Genomic DNA, 19,975 nt, shown 5'->3' with positions numbered 1-19,975 from the left:
CATGTCTTTGACGATGACTTTATGGTATCGATAATGGCAACTTTAGTATTCCTATTTTTATTAAATGTTGCATTGTAGAAGAACAAAGTGTATTCACATTTCTACCCGAAGTGATAATAATGAAATACCAACACCAAGTTGTTCTTAAACAAATCGTTGAATAAGGGAAACCTGTGATATGAATACAAGCTTTGACCTGAATACCCCTATTTAACTATGTTTTAAATGAAAGCAAGAAGTTTACGTTTTACCATTACAATGCTCACTGTTGATCTAAAAGCTGGTCAATAAGATCCCTGGTAACAAAACGGTGCTGCATTCCTTACAGTTAGGAAAGTAATATTTAATAAGGTATTACTACAGACTAAGTTTAAGCATGCTAGTTTAACAAACAAGTTTAAATCGTATGGCACCTTTGAGGGCAAGTCTATATTATATCTGATGTCATACCAGACACTGAACAGGGCTTTGCAAATGCTTCCATTTGTACCATTTATATAAAAATAGTGAGTATGGTTGACACATTAAACAATAGGCAGACAAATAGAATAGTGTTGAAAAAATTCACAATGAGATGAGAATAATACATGTGACACTGATTTATTTTTAGGCCAGTGTATTCATCCTTATTGCTTACACAATGCTCATTTGACAGGACATTAGCTACTCTATTTCCTTTAACATGCTTTTCTCATGCATTTCTGCTTATGTGTGCAGCGGGCAGCAGTGGCCTTTACAGTGGGAGCATTGGAGAGATCCAGGATGGAAATCACACAGATCGCCTGAATATTTCTGGAGGTTGTCCATACTGATGTAACCTGTTGTGAATAAATCAACAGAACATTAAGTGATATTAAAACATTCAACAACACAGGACACTTTTTTTTAACAGATATTGAAGATTGCCTCACTATGTACATATTTATTTCACCAGGTCTTCGTTACAGGCAAATCTTCTATTGTAAACTTTTGAAAAACAAGTGCAAATATTTTACAAAAAGGACATTCACTTAATGATAATCAATGTTTCACCTGAGCGCATGCCAGTTACTGGACAATGAACACTTTGAGGAGCTTCACTTTCTGACCCCGTATCAGATGGTCCAGAGCTTCCAAATAGAAATAGTGAATTAATGAATTAACTGAAAGTTTAAAATGTATGAAAATCCAATTTTAAATAGTGGAAACTGAACATACTTGCTTTTGCTGAATTCATTGCACTCATCTTCTGTCTGGCTACCAAAACCCTGTGAAACAGAAGGAAGCCGAACTAAAATGATTTACATGATCGGTCTCTTTGTAAATGATTTAGACTGGTTTACCTACCTGTGCCACTGACTGCTCATCTTCAAACTCCCAAATCAATCTACCGACCACCTGTCTCACCTCTAAAATTATAATAAGAGGAACAATGTATGAATGTTACAAAAGTGGTTCCCAATGGTTAGCTGAAGCAATAACCAATAAAAGGTTGTGTAAGGGTTAAGCATACACCATTGTGTAATGTGTATGCAGTCTGAGTTCCCATATAGTTTCTTGAATAATCACTCAGATTCCTCCTCATATATTGTAGGGCAGTCGTTCTCACCGTCCTGTACTGAGGCTGGAGGCAGCACATAATGACCGATGCACACAGACTTCACACTCTGGCGCCTCTCACAGGCAGACAGAAACAAGCTGTGAAAAACCACCACCTTGTTCCAAAGATAGTCTTTGCTCTCAAATATCCTGAAAGAAAAGGCTAAAATTATATCTGATAGGGGTCTTGTAAAAAACTAACTCACAATTTATTTGTTGGATAATTAATGTGCAGACAGTTTTTCATCATGCTCACCTCATAGTATCTGCACATGTAGCATCCTCACTGAAAAGGTAATCTGCTGTTCTGCAACCAGCAATGCTCCCACCCTCCAGCCCTGAAAGACACATGTTGTTGTTGTTGTTGTTTTTATTGTGTTCATTAGTGTGTGTATGTATATTCTCTTGTAGTAATTCCCCTTTCTGCAAAAGGTGGTGTTATCTGGAGTAGGGGAAGCATAAGTAGGCAAATCACACAACCTCAAACCAATATATATTTTACAAAAAGAAAATGTGTTATTTGAATGTCAATATAGAACAAACATGAACACATTTAACATTACTAATCTGTAAACTAGATTTTTGCAGTATATCTATTATTCAGTAAAAGGTAGCCTTACTATACCATACATACTATATCATGTCTTTGTTAAATGTTGTTGATGTTTGTTAAATCCACCCTGTTAGCTCACGTCAATAACTTATTTTGTGATCTAAGCTACCAAACCAGCTAATAGTTATAATAAAGCATGTCATACACTTAACTAGCATGCTAGCTTGACCTGATAATGGGTTACTTACTCCAAAAGTTGTGACATGCCTGTGGCACACTGCTTGAAAACCAGGCAGACTTGTTTTTAAACATAGCCACAGTCCTCCTCTCTTTTTAGAAAAAATAATAGCCTTCAGGATATTTATATTGATTCTCCAGCTAGCTTGATTTCTTTATCTTTATTTCTCAAAAACTATTAATGCTACCCTTCGTTTGGCGCTTTTCTTCTTCTTCTTCTTCTTCTTATTTGTACGCTTTGAAGGCGGGTGGTGACCAGCGTTAAAGGTGCATTACTGCCACCTACTGTATTGGAGCGTGAACCAGAATTATCTATTCTACCCCTTTAAACATAACAAAATATAATTCAAATTAATTATCTTTATTAACTCTCTTCATTGAATAATATAATAGTCTCCCTGTCTACCATTTATTTGAGATTGGGTTGTGCCAGTCCACGCTTCCTGATTTCTATATTTAAAGGGTTTATTTCTGGATTGTATTTACCACATCGTTTGGCGCTCAAACGGCTCAGCTGCTGCATTCGAATGCTGTCGAAAACTGTGGGAAATGTTGAGATTCGGAGAGACGAAAGTTGTTGTGAGTTCAGTCCTATACATCCATGGTTCAGTCGACAACAACAGACAGGCCTGAGTCAAGCGAGCGTTAATATCTGAGCATTACATTTATTTTAGATGCAGGCAGGGCTATGTTTGTAGCCATTGTTTGGTTTCAAGAAGTCCCAGCCACGACCCACCCAGCGCCGTATAGATATGGACCCACCAAAATAAAAAAAATACCAAATTTGCTTTGCTACTTTCAGTGATCTGTGCAGCTGGTGTTAGAAATTAAAATCAATGTTTTGATAGCATAATGCACCTTAAACATACCGTCAGTTTAAATGCTGTTTTATACTGAAAAAACAGAAGTTCTTGTGCACAACCAGTTGTTAAGATTTTATTCTGAAAATCCTTCATCTCCGGCTAGCATGAGGCTAATATACCATTTACTATAGAGGTGAATTTAGCAGCGATATGATATGATGTTGCACACCGAAACCTACTGATTTCAACACTACAACTATAGACGTCGAGATATTATTATTGTTGGATAAGGTACAGTTTATTTGAGTACTGTTGTAAGGTCATATCATTGCATGTTAGTTCACCAGTCCACTAGGTGGCACTGTGACCATGAAGTTGTTGCCGTTCCATAAGCATAAAAGAGGAACTGGGAGCTATGTTGTTATGCTAAGTATGTGATGAACCGGAGTTGCAGCTCGGCGCTACCAGACATAAATAAAACTCCACTATGCTCACCAGAAGCCTCCTGTGAGTTACTACATAATGGCGACGAGGATAAAAGTACAGCAGATGCCTGGTGGAAATACACACAAATGAGCGAGACTGTGGAGTGGCTACGTTAACGGCACCAAACACCGGACAGTGGTGTGAGCTAGAAGATGGCAGCGGCAATGGTAGGAAACACCGCTCCTTTTGATAGTCAATCCCAGACGTGGGAGGAATATTGTGAGGTTCTCCAATATTTCTTTGAAGCTAATGAAATCGAAGATGCAGGTCGGCAGAAAGCTATTTTGCTCAGTTCAGTTGGCAGTCAGACTTACAGCCTTATGAGGGATCTTATCAGCCCGGCCAGGCTAGGAGAGAAGACGTTTGATGAGCTTGTTCAGCTGCTGAAAGACCATTTCAACCCCAAACCCAGTGAAATTGTACAGCGCTACAAATTTAACTCAAGAAGTAAGAAGCTGGGGGAAACAGTCATGGAGTATGTTGCTGTGCTAAGAAAATTAGCACAAGATTGTAACTATGGAGAAAAGTTAACAGAAATGCTGCGTGACAGGCTGGTCTGTGGGATTGGGGAGGATCGCATACAACGGCGATTGTTGTCAGAGCCGGATTTGACCTTCGACAGGGCACTGAAGCTGGCCCAGGCTATTGAGACAGCCAGCAAGAATGTGAGAGACTTGCAGTCACTGGAGTCAGCACCCTCGCACATGAGAGCACCTGAGGCAGTGCACAAGATGACGGCAAGGCAGAGCCCCAGTGAGCAGCAGCACCAGCATAAGGCTTGTTACAGGTGTGGCAGTGAGCAGCACATAGCTGGGGACTGTAGGTTTATTAAAGAAACCTGACACAAGTGTGGGAAGATAGGCCATATTCAGAAAGTGTGTAGGTCAAAAGGCTCAGTTAGTGCTTCACAAGCAAAAGGGGGTGGAGTATATCAGAGATATAAGCATGTGAAAACTCAGGGAGCAAACTATGTCAGCCAGGGGGAGGGTGAAAAAGATGACATAGACACAGATGAGGTCATGTTCACTGTGTACAAAGTGGAGGAAATGGACATACCGGCAGAGGAGCCATTTCTAGAAACACTGACTATTAACTAAACTGAAACACAGTTTGAAGTAGACTCAGGATGTGGGGTAACAGTGGTGAACCACTCAGTGTACAAAACCTTATGGAGGGGAGAGGTACCAGCCTTACAACCCTGCAGAGTGAGACTCAGAACATACACAGGACATAGGGTAAATGTTTTGGGAGCAGCTATGGTAAAAGTGCAGCACAAACAGTCAGTAAAAAACCTACCGGTGGTAGTTGTGCCAGGGACGGGCCCTAGTCTAGTTGGCAGGAACTGGATTAAGAAGCTAGGGTTGCAGTGGAGACCGGAAAGCCAGATTCACCATGTCAGGGAAGAGACATTGGAGGAGGTACTTGGGGAATATGAGGAGGTTTTCAAAGAGGAACTAGGGAAATTTAAAGGGCCCCCAGCTAAACTATATGTGGACAAGGAAGCAACCCCCAGGTTTTTTAAAGCTAGACCGGTCCCGTATGCGATGAGAGGAAGGGTTGAGGCCGAACTGGACCGTCTCTTAGCCCAGGAGATAATTGAACCGGTAAAATATGCCGAGTGGGCAGCGCCTGTGGTACCGGTGTTAAAACCAGATGACTCAGTAAGGTTGTGCGGTGATTACAAACTGACTGTAAATCGAGTATCAAAACTGGAGCAGTATCCCATTCCCAGAATTGAGGATTTGTTTGCCAACCTGTCAGGTGGACAGAAGTTCACAAAGCTAGATCTCAGTCATGCCTATCACCAAATTCCTTTGGATGAAGAAGCAAAAACATATGTGACCATAAATACACACAAGGGCTTGTTCAGGTATAAAGTGTTACCTTTCGGAGTATCATCTAGCCCAGCTATTTTTCAACGGACCATGGAGGGACTGCTACAGGGCATCCCTAGAGTGGCAATATTCTTGGATGACATCCTGCTGACAGGGAAAGACGACAAAGAGCATCTGCAGACTCTTGTCCTTGTGTTGAAACGGCTACAGGAGGCCGATCTCAGGCTCAAAAGAACCAAGTGTTCGTTCATGAGTGAGGAAGTGATGTTTCTAGGTCATAAGGTGGATGCTACAGGACTGCACCCTGTGCATGAGAAGGTGGAAGCCATCAAGGATGCACCCACACCTTCAAATGTGACAGAGCTCAAAGCATATCTAGGACTGTTAAACTATTATAACAAGTTCCTGCCCAGTCTGTCAACCATCCTTGCTCCAGTGCACAAACTGCTAAAAAAAGACACAAAGTGGCAGTGGGAAGATGCACAACAGACAGTGTTTGAAAAGTCAAAAGACATGATGCAGTCAGCTGAAGTGTTGGTGCATTATGACCCAGAGAAGGACATTGTGCTATCATGTGACGCATCACCATATGTATTAGGTGTTGTGCTCTCACATCGCATGGCAGATGGAACTGAAAGACCCATTGGATTTACATCACGGACATTAAATGCTGCAGAGAAAAACTACTCACAACTTGACAAGGAAGGACTGGCCGTGATTTTTGGAATAAAACGCTTCCACAAGTACATCTATGGACGGAAGTTTACTATAGTGACGGATCACAAGCCCCTGTTGTCACTTTTCAGTGAGATGCGAGCAGTACCCCAAATGGCATCACCGAGGATCCAACGTTGGGCCGTGAGCTTGAGAGTCTATGAATACACAATAGTGTACAAAGAAGGGAAGTACCACAACAATGCAGACGCACTGAGCCGCCTGCCCCTACCAGAGAAACCTGACCTGGGGAGGCCAGAAGAGAGGGTTCTCATGCTGGAGAGTTCTGACATCACACTTGTGACTGCTGACCAAGTGAAAGTATGGACAGACAAGGATCCAGTACTCTCACGGGTGCGGGAATTGGTCAACAGAGGCTGGTCATCAGAATTAAAAGAGATTGAGTTTGGCCCTTATGCAGTGAGGAAACATGAACTCAGTATCCAAAATGGGTGTGTGTTGTGGGGCGCAAGAGTTATTGTGCCAAAGCCAGGCCAAGAAAGTGTTTTGAGACAGCTTCATCAATGCCATCCAGGAGTGTCCAGGATGAAAGCACTGGCTAGGAGCTATGTATGGTGGCCAAAGCTCGACAAGGATGTAGAGGATACTGTCAAGTCCTGTATAACATGTCAAGAGCACCGAAATGTTCCGGCACCAGCTCCGTTACACCCCTGGGATTGGCCTGATAAGCCCTGGAGTCGTATTCATGTGGATTATGCTGGGCCATTCATGGGGAAGATGTTTTTTGTGCTCATCGATGCACACTCAAAATGGATGGATGTGGTTCCAGTCAATTCTGCCACTTCAGCCACTACAATTGAGTGCCTGCGTACCAGTTTCAGTAACCATGGACTGCCCGAATTGTTGGTGTCTGATAATGGCACCTGTTTTATCAGCACAGAGTTCGAAGATTTCCTGAAAAGAAATGGTATCCGTCATGTGACCTCGGCACCCTATCACGCCTCCAGTAACGGGTTAGCAGAGAGAGGGGTACAGACATTTAAAAGGATGATGAAAAAATGTCCAGAAGGCACACTGACAGCCAAGGTAGCCAGAGTGTTATTTAGTTATCGTGTGACTCCTCAGACTACAACAGGTCTGTCACCAGCAGAGCTGCTTCTCGGGAGGAAGCTACGTTGCTGTTTGGATTCCATTCATCCAGATCTGTGCATGAAGGTGAAAGAAAAACAGGAAAGACAAATAACAGATCATGACAAAAAGGCAAAGGGGCGCTGGTTCAAAACAGGAGACTCAGTGCTGACGAGAAACTTCAGTTTTGGACCCAAGTGGATTCCAGGAATCATAGAGTCAGTGACAGGGCCAGTGTCATATACAGTGATGCTGGGTGATGGGAGAGTAGTCAGGAGACATGTGGACCAGATTCATGCTCACCACCAAAGACCAGAAAAAGACCATGAAAGACAACAGACTGACTCGACTCAGCTAAGTCAGGCAGCCGAAAAAGGAGAGACATGGCAGGACGTTGAGAATGTGGTGCTCAGTGGGGACGAGTTGGAAGAGCCAGCATCTACAGAAGCTGCAGCAGCAGAGAAGGTCCATGGAACTGTGGAAAATACAAGTCCAGGGAAGAGACAGTCAAACAGAGAGCCAGCAGCTACAGAAGCTGCAGCAGCAGAGAAGGTCCATGGAACTGTGGAAAATACAAGTCCAGGGAAGAGACGGTAAAAAAGAGTGACTAAGTTACCCAGTTACCTTAAAGACTTCCAGCTGGGCTAAGAAGGGAATAGATACTACTGTTGTGAGTCACCAGTTAGGTTTAAAAATAATTTGTTACAATGTTCCTGTTAGATGTATATAACCTGCTTGAGGGGAAGGGGATGTTGTAAGGTCATATCATTGCATGTTAGTTCACCAGTCCACTAGGTGGCACTGTGACCATGAAGTTGTTGCCGTTCCATAAGCATAAAAGAGGAACTGGGAGCTATGTTGTTATGCTAAGTATGTGATGAACCGGAGTTGCAGCTCGGCGCTACCAGACATAAATAAAACTCCACTATGCTCACCAGAAGCCTCCTGTGAGTTACTACAAGTACGTTATTGTTTACAGATGTGGGTAGCATGTGACAACATTCGGAACGACCGGAAACCAAACTGCTGTGAAGTATTTCCTGTATTTTTTGGAGTATTGATTACAGTGTTTAGAATGTGTTAAATGAAAAGTCATGAAAGAGTTAAGGAGGAGAAAAGGCGTGTTTAGATATATATTGAATGTACAATGTCTATATCCTCTGATATGCGTAACAACGGACAGAAACGTGGAGAGCCGGCCCGCAGGGAGGAGCCAACAGAGGATATATAAACAGCTCGACCTGACAATAGAAGGCTTGTTTGAGACACATTGCGGCTCGTCTCAAAAGTAGACGAGAGTAGCCGATCGCAGCCGGGGGAGGTGTCAAAAAGCTCGCCTGAAGTCGGACAGCTCGGAGTCTTCTTCTTCTCTCGGTTTTTTGGCGGATTGCAAACCACTTGAAGGTGCATACCGCCACCTCCGGAGTCGGCTTGACTCGGTTTGCATTTATAAAGAATGCACACATGTGTTTAATCGTTAATGTCAGATATGTAGGTACTAAGTAAATACATTTGTTCCTGCTCAAGATTAGATTCAACTTTATTGTTATTGCACATATTACAGGTACTGAGACAACGAAATGCAGTTTAGCTTCTAACCAGGTGCAACAAGCAGTAAAGTGAAAAGTAATGTACACAATAGACATAATAAAATATATAATTAATTAGATGATGAATAAACAGTGGGGTATGAATACACTAGATATCAACCTGTGAGCAGTATGAACAGTGTGTATGAATATGCTAAGATATATAAAGTAAGAAAACGGTAAGCAGTGCAAGTATAGTATAACATATATAGATATTAATCTCATGATGATAAACATTGTGGAACAATTATGAAAAATGTTAATGGAGGGGGTGACGTAAAACTGACACAAAACAACAACAAACTTTTGCCAAGCCAATTGGAGAGTTTCATCAGCAGCACGTGGTAAAAACCACCAATGAGCGCTCAGCTCGAGATACCAGCGAGCCGTTTCCCATCAAGCATTTCGCTTCCGCAGCTCGTGGAGAGCAACTGCGCCAACTCGCCTCGCCTCGCTCTCAAGGCTGCGGGAGAAGTTCTCTCTCACAGCCATCTTGGATATAGCATCCCGAATCGCAACCATGCCTGGTGAAGCAACAGAAACAGTCCCAGTCACCGAGCAGGAGATGCAGCAGCCTCAAGTGGAGACCGGATCTGGTACCGAGTCTGACAGCGATGACTCAGTCCCTGATCTGGAGGAACAGGACTCTGCACAGACACAGCAGGCTCAGCTTGCAGCAGCAGCTGAAATAGACGAGGAACCTGTCAGCAAAGCCAAACAGAGCCGCAGTGAAAAGAAAGCACGAAAGGCAATGTCAAAGCTTGGTCTCAGGCAGGTAACGGGCATCACCAGGGTTACTATTCGCAAGTCAAAGAACATCTTGTTTGTCATCACCAAACCAGACGTCTACAAGAGCCCTGCATCAGACACATACATCGTCTTCGGTGAAGCTAAGATCGAAGATCTTTCCCAGCAGGCCCAGCTGGCTGCCGCAGAAAAGTTCAAGGTACAGGGAGAAGCAGTTTCAAACATCCAGGAAAACACACAGACGCCAACAGTACAGGAGGAGAGCGAAGAAGAAGAGGTGGATGAGACCGGAGTTGAGGTCAAGGACATCGAACTCGTTATGTCACAAGCCAACGTGTCGCGAGCGAAGGCGGTACGCGCTCTGAAAAACAACAACAATGACATCGTCAATGCTATTATGGAGTTGACAATGTAATGGGATCCTGGCACAAAAGGGTTAAAGAAAGGTTGCTGTTTGAGCTCGTTTATACAATTTATACCCAAGATGGAAATAAAGTTGTGGCTTGATAAAATGTAAAAAAAAAGAAAACAAAAAAAGGCTGCGGGCGTCTTTGTCCCGCGAGATTTCAAAGTCTCATGTGGGCGAGCCTCCAGAGCAAGTCGGACAAAATAGGCTTGTTTGAGACACATTGCGGCTCGCCTCGAAAGTAGACGAGAGTAGCCGATCGCAGCCGGGGGAGGTGTCAAAAAGCTCGTCTTAAGTCGGACAGCTCGGACTCGGAGTCGGCTTGACTGGTTGGGTTTGCAATGGCGGAAATTGCGTTGGTGTTTTTCGTTGCAGATGAAGTGGATGCAATAGAAATGCTCCTCCCTCTTAATGTTTGCAAAACTGATAGGTGGACAGGCTACAAATGATCAGTCCCTTCAGATCCGCACACATGAAGCTTCATGAGCATGAATTGAACAGACCTGCTGCTGTGTTAATTCTTTAGCTGCCACTTTAAGCTTTATGATGTATTCAATAAATAAGGTTAAACCAAATCATTACATTACAATAGATTTTTATTTTAATGATTTGGTTTAACTTAAAGAGAAACTTTATTGTATTGCACATATTACAGGTACTGAGACAACGAAATGCAGTTTAGCTTCTAACCAGGTGCAACAAGCAGGGAAGTGGAAAGTAATGTACACAATCTACAGAACAACATATAGAATGAATTGAATGATGAATAAACAGTGGGGTATGAATACACTAGATATCAGCATGTGAGCAGTATGAACAGTGGGGTATGAATATGCTAAGATATATAAAGTATGAAAACGGTAAGCAGTATAGTATAAAATATATAGATATTAATTTCATGATGAAAAACATTGTGGAACAATGATGAAAAATGGGAATGGATGTGGCGACGTAAAACTGACACAAAACAACAACACACTTTTGCCAGCCAATTGGAGAGTTTCATCAGCAGCACGTGGTAAAAACCACCAATGAGCGCTCAGCTCGAGATACCAGCGAGCCGTTTCCCATCAAGCATTTCGCTTCCGCAGCTCGTGGAGAGCAAGTGCGCCGCCTCGCCTCGCTCTCAAGGCTGCGGGCGTCTTTGTCCCACGAGATTTCAAAGTCTCATGTGGGCGAGCCTCCAGAGCAAGTCGGACAAAATGACTAACCATCATGCAACGCACTAGCAAGACGTTGATCGCAACTGCGCAGGTCTTGCTTGTCTCAAACAAGCCTAGAGTCTGGCTGCAGACCGCAGCAAGGAGGCGGATCGTATAGGGGCGGATCCTATAGTGAACGACGGGAGACGTTTTTTGTTTTGTTTTTGCGGAGGGATCTAGATCGGCATGAAGGCACATTATGCAATGTGGACATTATCCCGCTTATTACACATGGCCACATTCTCAACAAAGTAACGACATGACTCCCAATAATAATTGAAATGCTTTTATGGATTTAGAAAAAGATTTTATTGATTTAAAAAATAGTTTTATGTATTGATTTAAATTGACATGCATCCGCTAAGAAAAGTAGTCCGTTGTTACTGTTTGAACTAACGTAACAATGGCAGGAACTGCTTCTATAGTGTTTTTGAGGAGCTTTTTTATTACAGATTTGAAAACATCGTTGCTTGCTTTAAAAGTAGCACAATTCATTATGTCAAACCTTGGAAAGTATCTAGATATCCCTGCCCTAATGCCAAAAGTAACTGGCAACTGAATATGTGTCGCCGTTTGATGTCTATGTCTGGACCACTGCGTAAAAAGGAGGGTTTCTGCCCCGTTACTTCTCTTCTTACTTCTATAAGAATAAAACACGGAGGACGGAGATCTCTTATCCCCCTCTTCTCCCCGCTGCAGCCTAGCAGCTGATCTCAAAGCACGCTCCCCTCTCCTGCAGGGAGAAAAACTATATTTATATACTTTATATAGGTTGATACAGTAGCCCCTTTTTTTAAATAGTTTTTATTAGGGATCGACCGATATGGCTTTTTCAAGGCCGATACCGATACCGATTATTAGTAATCAAGGAGACCGATAACCGATATTTGGAACCGATATACATTTGCAGTAAAATCAGAAAATCTTGGTGTCAAAATGTAGAATAACACAAACTCCAACACAACTCAACACAACTTCTTTGAAATGCATTTAAGCATAGCCTATATTATGCTTAATGAACTTTTAAACATCTTACAACTGGTTTCCTCTCTGTGCCCTTTTCTTTAGTGCAGTCATCTGCTATGAGTTAGAGAGACAAGAAGTGGGGCTGCAGGCTGACATGCTTAACTAACAATAATGCTTAATTTATTATATCAAAACAATGCCTGTATGTCTAGCATAACATCCCAATAAGCTGCTAGCAACTGAAAAACACTAGTGCTAGCTAATGTTTTGCAAACTATTAAAAGTGAGGCTATTGCAGTAGACCTAACGTTAGTCTAGTAGCCTCACTTCTAATATGTTGCTAAACATTTGCTAAATACATGTTGGCTAGCTGATGAGCTTCACATATCAACCTGAAAAGCTGCGAGGCTCCACTCGCAGCCCCCCCTCCGCACCACAGTTACTCCGCTGCGAGATGCTGCACGCACCCCAACTCTGACTGACTTCCCGCGTCCCTGTGTAACTGGGAAGCTGATAGAACTGGATCAATAGATCGTGCTGTTTTTGCAACTTCAGCATAGGGGATTGGGATGTTTATTGAACCTCGTATGGCTCTGCCGCTCAGCGCTGCTGCTTGCTTCAGTCTGTGTCTGCGTTCTTCGCACCTGCCTGTAATCTGAGAAGGTCCCGCCTCTCTGGCTGGCTCCCGCCCGGAAAATCTTCAGTGTTGATTGACACTTCAGTAATAGCCTATCAGATAGCGCTGTGGGCGGGACATTGCTCGTGTACAGAGAGTGGTGACTGCAGACAGAGAAACGGCCGCATCAGAGCCAAAGTGTTATCGGCAATTTTATTAAAATAAAGGCCGATACCGATAATCGGTCAAATGATGAATATCGGCCCCGATAATCGGCCTGGCCGATAATCGGTCGACCCCTAGTTTTTATAGGTGTTGCTATCTGTTTTGTGTAGCGTGGTTCTACAAGCAAGTCAATGCATTCATTGGGTGGTATCAGAGAGTTACACGGGTCTGTAAATGCAATGAAAACAATTAATAATAAAACAAGCAAGCAAATAATTTATATTAAACATGTAATTTTTACTTTTGAATACTTCAGTACAAAGGATGTATTGAATAATTTAAGTGATATGTGTACACATATAAATCATTAGTCAAAACAGGGCTACATTTGATTTGATTAAAAGGTATAATATGTGGTAAACTGAAGAGCCCTTTGGGAGCCGGCTCTTCTTGGTGAGCCGAGCCAAATGATCCGGTGTCAGTACCAGATGTGTTCGGGGTACCAGATGTGTTCGGGTGTATTTCCGTCGCTCCCGTCATCCATCATATCCGTCGACTCACCTCCCTCTGCTCCCAGCGCTCTGCTGCCACACACCGGCCGTCTGCGGAACTGCAGCCGGAGGAACTCGGTACAGCTTGTTATGTGTGTGTACTTGTGCACATAAATAATGTTTCTAATTATTTACAATTAAAAAATATATATATTCTGCGTTACTTTAGCCAACACTTTTATAAGGCCACGAGATTAGATAATTACGAAATGTGTAGATAGAATACATATCTTTCAGGTTGTTATTTTGTCATTGTTTAATGTTTTATTTACCTTTTTATATAGTACTTTTTATATAGTATCTGAACTTTGGAGAGGAGTTGGGAGACACACGACACATCAAATCACATCTACAGATCAAGACGAAGCGAATGGAAGTACAACAGAACAACATATTTAACCACATGTACAGGTGCCAACAGCATCTGATTGTGTAGCATCCAACCAAGCTTTAAAAACATGTAGTGGTACTAGCTTCGTAATTTTCCATTCTTTTTGCAGACTGTTCCAAGTTAGTGGAGCTGCACATCTGAAAGCTTTCTTCCCTAAGACAGTCCTAGCACTTGGCACATTTAATAAAACCACAGCATGCGATCTCCGGCAATAAGTACTTTCAATTCGCAGAGAGATCAGGGAGCAGATGATCAGTGGGGCCTTGTTTTTACTGAATGATGTGTTTTTTATGGGGAATTCAAATATGAGCTTATTATTAGGATTTTCGGAGACTTTGCACACGTTTTCACAAACATGTTCACGCTAGGAGTACTTCCAGTCGCTTCGTCTTGATCTGTAGATGTGATTTGATGTGTCGTGTGTCTCCCAACTCCTCTCCAAAGTTCAGATACTATATAAAAAGTACTATATAAAAAGGTAAATAAAACATTAAACAATGACAAAATAACAACCTGAAAGATATGTATTCTATCTACACATTTCGTAATTATCTAATCTAGTGGCCTTATAAAAGTGTTGGCTGAAGTAACGCAGAATATATATATTTTTTAATTGTAAATAATTAGAAACATTATTTATGTGCACAAGTACACACACATAACAAGCTGTCCCGAGTTCCTCCGGCTGCAGTTCCGCAGACGGCCGGTGTGTGGCAGCAGAGCGCTGGGAGCAGAGGGAGGTGAGTAGACGGATATGACGGGTGCGACGGAAATACACCCGAACATATCTGGTACCCCGAACACATCTGGTACCTACACCGGCTCACCAAGAAGAGCCGGAATTCCCATCACTAGAACGAATGAATTCTTCTCAGAGGATTTATAAAAGCAGCTGGAATCCCTTAAATTGCATTACTGCCACCTACAGTATGTATTTCTGCTGAGTGTCATTATTCTATTGGATAAAAAAAGTTAGGAAACGCCCCTATACGATCCGCCCCTATACGATCCGCCTCCTTGCTGCGGTCTGCAGCCAGACCCATCTACGACCTGAGGGGTTCGGCCTCGGCTCTTTCTCCGCGAGCCAGAGCCAGAGACACAGCTGCTTTTCTGTCGGACAATATCCTGTTTGTAACATTACCATGCTTTTTATTAATTAAAGTACCAATTTTGAACCTTCTCAGAGACTCCATTTAGTCTCCTTTTTAAGCTTCTCTCCTGGACGCGAGAATAACCAACACAGATAACAATGGCTAGTAAACGTTAGCTGTTAAGTTAGCTATTTAGTTAGCTGTTAGTTAGTTAGTTAGTTAGTTAGTTAGTTAGCTAGCTAGCTAGTTAACGTTTGAGGTGATGTCAGTCAGTGGTGTAAATTAACTATGTATATGTACTTAAGTACTGTACTTAAAGGTGGGGTAGGTAAGTTTGAGAAACCGGCTCGAGATCGCTCGAATTTGAAAATACACAACCGGAGAAAATCTGCCATTTCCTTATAGAGCCCCTCCTCCAACACAACTGGTGACCCTGACGTTTTCGAAAAAGTTTCCGAAGACTCAATGAACATGGCTGATCGCGATGTTTTTGTAAAGCTGTCAGAGTTCTCATTCATAACACTCCGTTAGATGTCTCACTATGGGATGCGCCTCATCGCGGAGCAAACAGAAGCATCAATCTCATTACGCCAATCCTGATTGGCTGGTGATCTTGACGTCAGCGTCAGGGAATCCACCCCCTATGCGTCATTCAAACACCTCTTCTCGCTTCAGAGCACATCTCGATGGTAGCCGGGCTAGCTTAACAGTCCACAGACTGAACCCAAAGCTAACTTTCGGTCGACGGGCGCTCGCCGGCTACTCTTCTGCTTCGCAAGGAGACTGTTAATGCTAACACACCAGTTAGTATTACAATCGACCTCGCCATTTCTTTCCTCGGAAATTAAGGTACGGTTTTGATTTTTTCAAGCTAACAACACACCTGTTGCTAGCTTGCTTTCCCTCACTACCGACACCACGGTAGCGAGGACGTTTTTATTTTTCTCTCACAGAGGAGGAAAAGATTAAAGAATATTAACACACCAGTTAATATTCTTTGAGAAAAAATCTACACCGTCCTTTTTTCTCCGGATACCTGTTACGAGCGGGTCCTCTCCACGCCACGCGGAGAACAAGATGGACGCCTCTCTCCCTCACACCAGAGGAGTCAGGGACTCGGAGGCTCGGCTCTGCGGCTGCAGGTTGAAAATATCAGGCACAGAATCACACCAGGTCTGCTCGTCCTGCCTCGGGCTGGAACACGCCCAGGAGGCTATTGACAACCCCGGCTCGTGCGGGCATTGTGCCCGCTTCACCGTAAAGAGCCGCCGCCGACGGTTAGCACGCCAAGCTAGCTTGTTGGGACAGGACCCCCTCATGTCCACTGATTTGCCGGCTGGCAATCAAGACGCGGGGGCGTCCGCCGCAGAGATTGAGCCCCGCACTGTGTCGGTCTGGGGCTCATCAACAACGGCAGCTGCGGAACCGAAGTCCCGCGCCGTGTCAGGCTGGGACCCGGTGGCGGCAAGAGACGCGAGAACGGAGCCCCACGCTTTACCAAGCTGGGGCTCCCGGCTGGACCTCACCATGGTTTCGCCCGCGGAGGATATCCTGGAATTGGATTATATGGAGGACGAAGAGGGTGCCTCTGAGTTCCTCCTGTCTGATTCGGATGAGCAAGAAGACGATATCTTCGTGTCATCGGCTCAGGCTGCAAAGCCAGGAGCGATGGCTGCTCTCCCGGGCGATAGCACACCAGCTTCGCCCTATCTGAGCATGGACCTGCAGGCCGTGTGTCAGCGTGCCACGTCCAGACTAGACATCCCGTGGCCCGAAATGGCCAAGGAGACCTCCAGGTCCTGTTACGAGGGGAAACATTTCCCCCAAGCAACGAGGACAAAGAGGCAACTCCTTCCGGTCTTCCCGGAGATGTTGGATGAGCTGTCAGTCTCGTGGAGAGACCGGCCCTTTAGCAACAAGGCCCCAATCCAGGGTGCCTCCTCCCTAGACTGTGACGGTATGGCGAGGCTCGGCCTGCTCCGCATACCACCTATGGAACCGCTGGTGGCAGCCCACCTCCTACCGAGGCTGGTCCCGTCACCAAGCAAGGAACCCCACGCTGCCAGCGAAGGCGGACCGATTCCAGTCGACCATGACTGAACGGTCCTACAGAGCCGCAGCGTTGTCCGCCAGGGCTTTGAACGTTTCCTCGCTGCTCACCGCATACCAAGCAGAGCTCTGCGAGGATCTGTCAAGCAATCCTGGACCGGCCGTTCTGGACGAGATGGCCGTGATCACAGACATTTGTCTTCGTGTTCAACGCTGCGCCGTCCAGGCCACGGGCAAGGCAATGGGGATCGTGGTGGTGCAGGAAAGAGCTAGATGGCTCAACCTCACCAACCTCCCAGACCGGGAAAAGGAGGATGTGCTAGACATGCCCATCGTTCCCGAGGGGATTTTCGTCTCCGCTCTCGCCACCATGCAGAGGAGATGCGAGTCGAAAAAGAAGGAGGACGAGTCCCTCCACCTCTGTCTCCTTCGAAGGGTCCAGCCGCTGCCTTCACAGCGGCAGTCCTTCGCCCAAGCTGCCTCGAACCCTGCTCGGTTCAAAGTACCAAAACAGCAGAGGTCGCAGCCCACCCCGAGTCCCCAGCCCAGGCAGGAGACGAGGGCGAGTTGCCCTAGAAAATCTCCGGTTCCGGCTGCAGCCCAGGCGCAGCCAACCCAGAATTTCGGCCAGCAGTCGAGGAAGAAGAAGCGGGCGGCCTGACAGCCCCCCCTTCTCCCCTCTGTGACAGAGCTGGAAGTCCACGGTTCCCCAGCTCTAGATGTGTTCCTGCTGCCTCGAGAGATGCCTCAACGCCATCCTCAAGTCCGCAAAAACACATGTCACAATATTGTTGTTGTTTCTCACATAAACCATTTTCCACTGACGCATCCAGGCTTCAGGCCAAGGGCGCAGCTCAAAAAAATGAAAAGAAAAACAATAAAAACAATAAACAGTCAGTCAACTGTTCCCCTTCTGAGAGCAGCTACGGCCTCTCTCAAAAGGCGGATAATAGACGGGTCTGTGAAGGCACCACCGTCACGCGCATGCGCAGTGCCGGCTGGGGTTGTGAAGGCACCACCGTCACGCGCATGCGCAGTGTCGGTGGGGATTGTCGAAATGGGGTACCACCGTGTTCAGACACTAGAGGGCCCCATAACACAACAAATAGAGACTCAGAGGGTAAGAGACGTGACATCTCCGCTGGCTCGAAGGAGCATACAGTGGGAAATGCTCACAACATCTGCTTGGGTTTTCAAGACAGTAACACGGGCCTACAGACTCCAATTCGCTGTCACCCCCCCTCGCTTCTCGGGCATTCTGTATTCACAAACCCGAGGAGAGTCAGCCCATATTCTAGAGAGAGAGTTCCTCTCACTTCTAGAAAAGAGGGATATATCTATAGTACCCGCCGAGCAGAGTCAGAGCGGCTTTTATTCCAAGTATTTCCTCATTCCCAAACGGGGAGGGAACGGGATTCGGCCAATACTAGATTTGAGGGTTCTGAACAAATATCTAAAAAGATATAAGTTCAGAATGCTCACTCACACATCTCTGCTGCGTCTCGTGCTACAAAACGACTGGTTTACATCAGTCGACCTGAAAAATGCACCACATATATGCATACTGGACTCTACATCCAAAGATTGTGAGTCAGCTGTGGGTGCGTTATGGCAGAGCCGCGGTAGATCTGTTCGCATCAAAAGAAAATGCTCAATGTCAGCTGTTCTTTTCAATGTGCGATTTAAACGCACCGTTAGGCGTGGACGCGCTCGCGCACGTTTGGGCTCCGGGCCTTCTGTACGCGTTCCCACCCCTGGCTCTGATACCCCCAACTCTGGCCAGAGTGAGGGAACAACGCCACACACGTATCCTGATAGCTCCGCACTGGCCCGCAATGTACTGGCTGGCGGAGATATATCAGCTGCTGTGCGGGCAGCCATGGCAGCTCCCACTACGCAGGGACATACTGTCTCAGGCGGGGGGGGGGGCGATCTTTCACCCACACCCAGAGCGCTTGGCACTATGGGCCTGGCCCGTGAGTGGTACAATCTGAATACATGTGGGACTCCCTCAGAAGGTGATAAACACTATTCAGAGTGCGAGAGCTTCCTCCACCAGGTCTCTTTACGACTGTAAGTGGAGGGTGTTTGAGGAGTGGTGCCTTCAAAAAGGACACATCTCTTTTCAATGTCCTGTCGGGGTGATTTTATCATTTCTACAGGACTTGATTGATAAACACAGAGCTTTCTCTACGATCAAAGTGTACCTGGCTGCTATTGCTGCATGCCATGTGGGCTTTGAGGGAAAGACGGCTAGCCAACATCCTTTGGTCTGCCGTTTTATGAAAGGGGCTTGCAGGCTCCTCGCTGTTTCCAGGTCACTGGTGCCCTTATGGGACTTGGCCAGGGGCGGACTGGCCATCGGGACGTTCGGGACGAATCCCGATGGGCCGGTACTGAAGTGGGCCGGTCGGACGATGTGGGCCGGCCGGTAACCGGCAGGGCTCGACATTAAATGGCCCGCTGGCCCGGAAGCACTATTTAGACACCCCGGGCCAGCATAACGTACTTTCCACTTGCCCGCTCGGGCCACTAAAAATATAAAAATTGTCCTGTGGTATTGGTATTTTGACTAGCAATTTAGTTAAATTGTTTCGTTTATCAACGCTACAACATAGCATTCCGTGAGTCGGATGTCGTTGTTGTTGGGTGAAAAGAAAACAGCTGTTTGCTCCGGAGCGCAGCGGGAGCAGGCTCCGGTGAGCGGGAGCGCGCTCCTTCACTACAGACTATCGCGCCACCTAACCATTCGCCAAATGTTTTTAATACCAGCGGTAACCGGCCAAGCGCCGGGCAAAAAACAATCTTCAAATAAAAGAAAGTCACCGGAGGAGTTAAAGGAGAGTGACAGGGAGTATGGGAAGAAGAGGGAGAGAAAGTTTCAGCCAGCTTGATCGATGGAGTTGG

At 45.2% G+C, this 19,975-nt stretch overlaps 1 protein-coding gene and 1 pseudogene across 2 annotated transcripts; one reads left to right on the top strand and one right to left on the bottom strand.

The window, feature by feature from the left end:
- Nucleotides 1-584: 584 nt before the first annotated feature.
- terb2 (telomere repeat binding bouquet formation protein 2) lies at nt 585-3,093 on the bottom strand. Of its 2 annotated transcripts, XM_034076351.1 has the most exons (8): nt 3,032-3,093; nt 2,855-2,908; nt 1,835-1,916; nt 1,589-1,728; nt 1,327-1,388; nt 1,198-1,247; nt 1,033-1,109; nt 585-818 (listed from the first exon to the last, which is right to left on the bottom strand). In XM_034076351.1, the coding sequence occupies exons 2-8, from the start codon at nt 2,889-2,891 to the stop codon at nt 706-708; spliced, it is 561 nt and encodes a 186-aa protein (XP_033932242.1). In that variant the 5' UTR covers nt 2,892-2,908; nt 3,032-3,093; the 3' UTR covers nt 585-705. The 2 variants fall into 2 exon arrangements, with proteins under 2 accessions (XP_033932242.1, XP_033932234.1); XM_034076343.2 differs by lacking the exons at nt 2,855-2,908; nt 3,032-3,093 and adding an exon at nt 2,380-2,627.
- Nucleotides 3,094-9,360: 6,267 nt separating this feature from the next.
- On the top strand, nt 9,361-10,146 carry LOC117460864 (nascent polypeptide-associated complex subunit alpha pseudogene; annotated as a pseudogene).
- Nucleotides 10,147-19,975: the final 9,829 nt, after the last annotated feature.

This window comes from Pseudochaenichthys georgianus, chromosome 3 (assembly GCF_902827115.2).
Source record: "Pseudochaenichthys georgianus chromosome 3, fPseGeo1.2, whole genome shotgun sequence".
NCBI classification, from domain to species: Eukaryota; Metazoa; Chordata; class Actinopteri; order Perciformes; family Channichthyidae; genus Pseudochaenichthys; species Pseudochaenichthys georgianus.
The sequence above is the reverse complement of the archived record's forward strand: the minus strand, read 5'-3'. Positions and strand labels throughout refer to the sequence as shown.

What these genes read in the sequence shown, in the direction of transcription:
- terb2 (XM_034076343.2), bottom strand. Translation starts at nt 2,443, where the DNA reads ATGTTTAAAAACAAGTCTGCCTGGTTTTCAAGCAGTGTGCCACAGGCA. An exon ending in AATGAATTCAGCAAAAGCAA is followed by an intron (nt 1,110 to 1,197) that starts GTATGTTCAGTT and finishes TCTATTTGGAAG; the next exon opens with CTCTGGACCATCTGATACGG. An exon ending in AGTAACTGGCATGCGCTCAG is followed by an intron (nt 819 to 1,032) that starts GTGAAACATTGA and finishes TATTCACAACAG; the next exon opens with GTTACATCAGTATGGACAAC.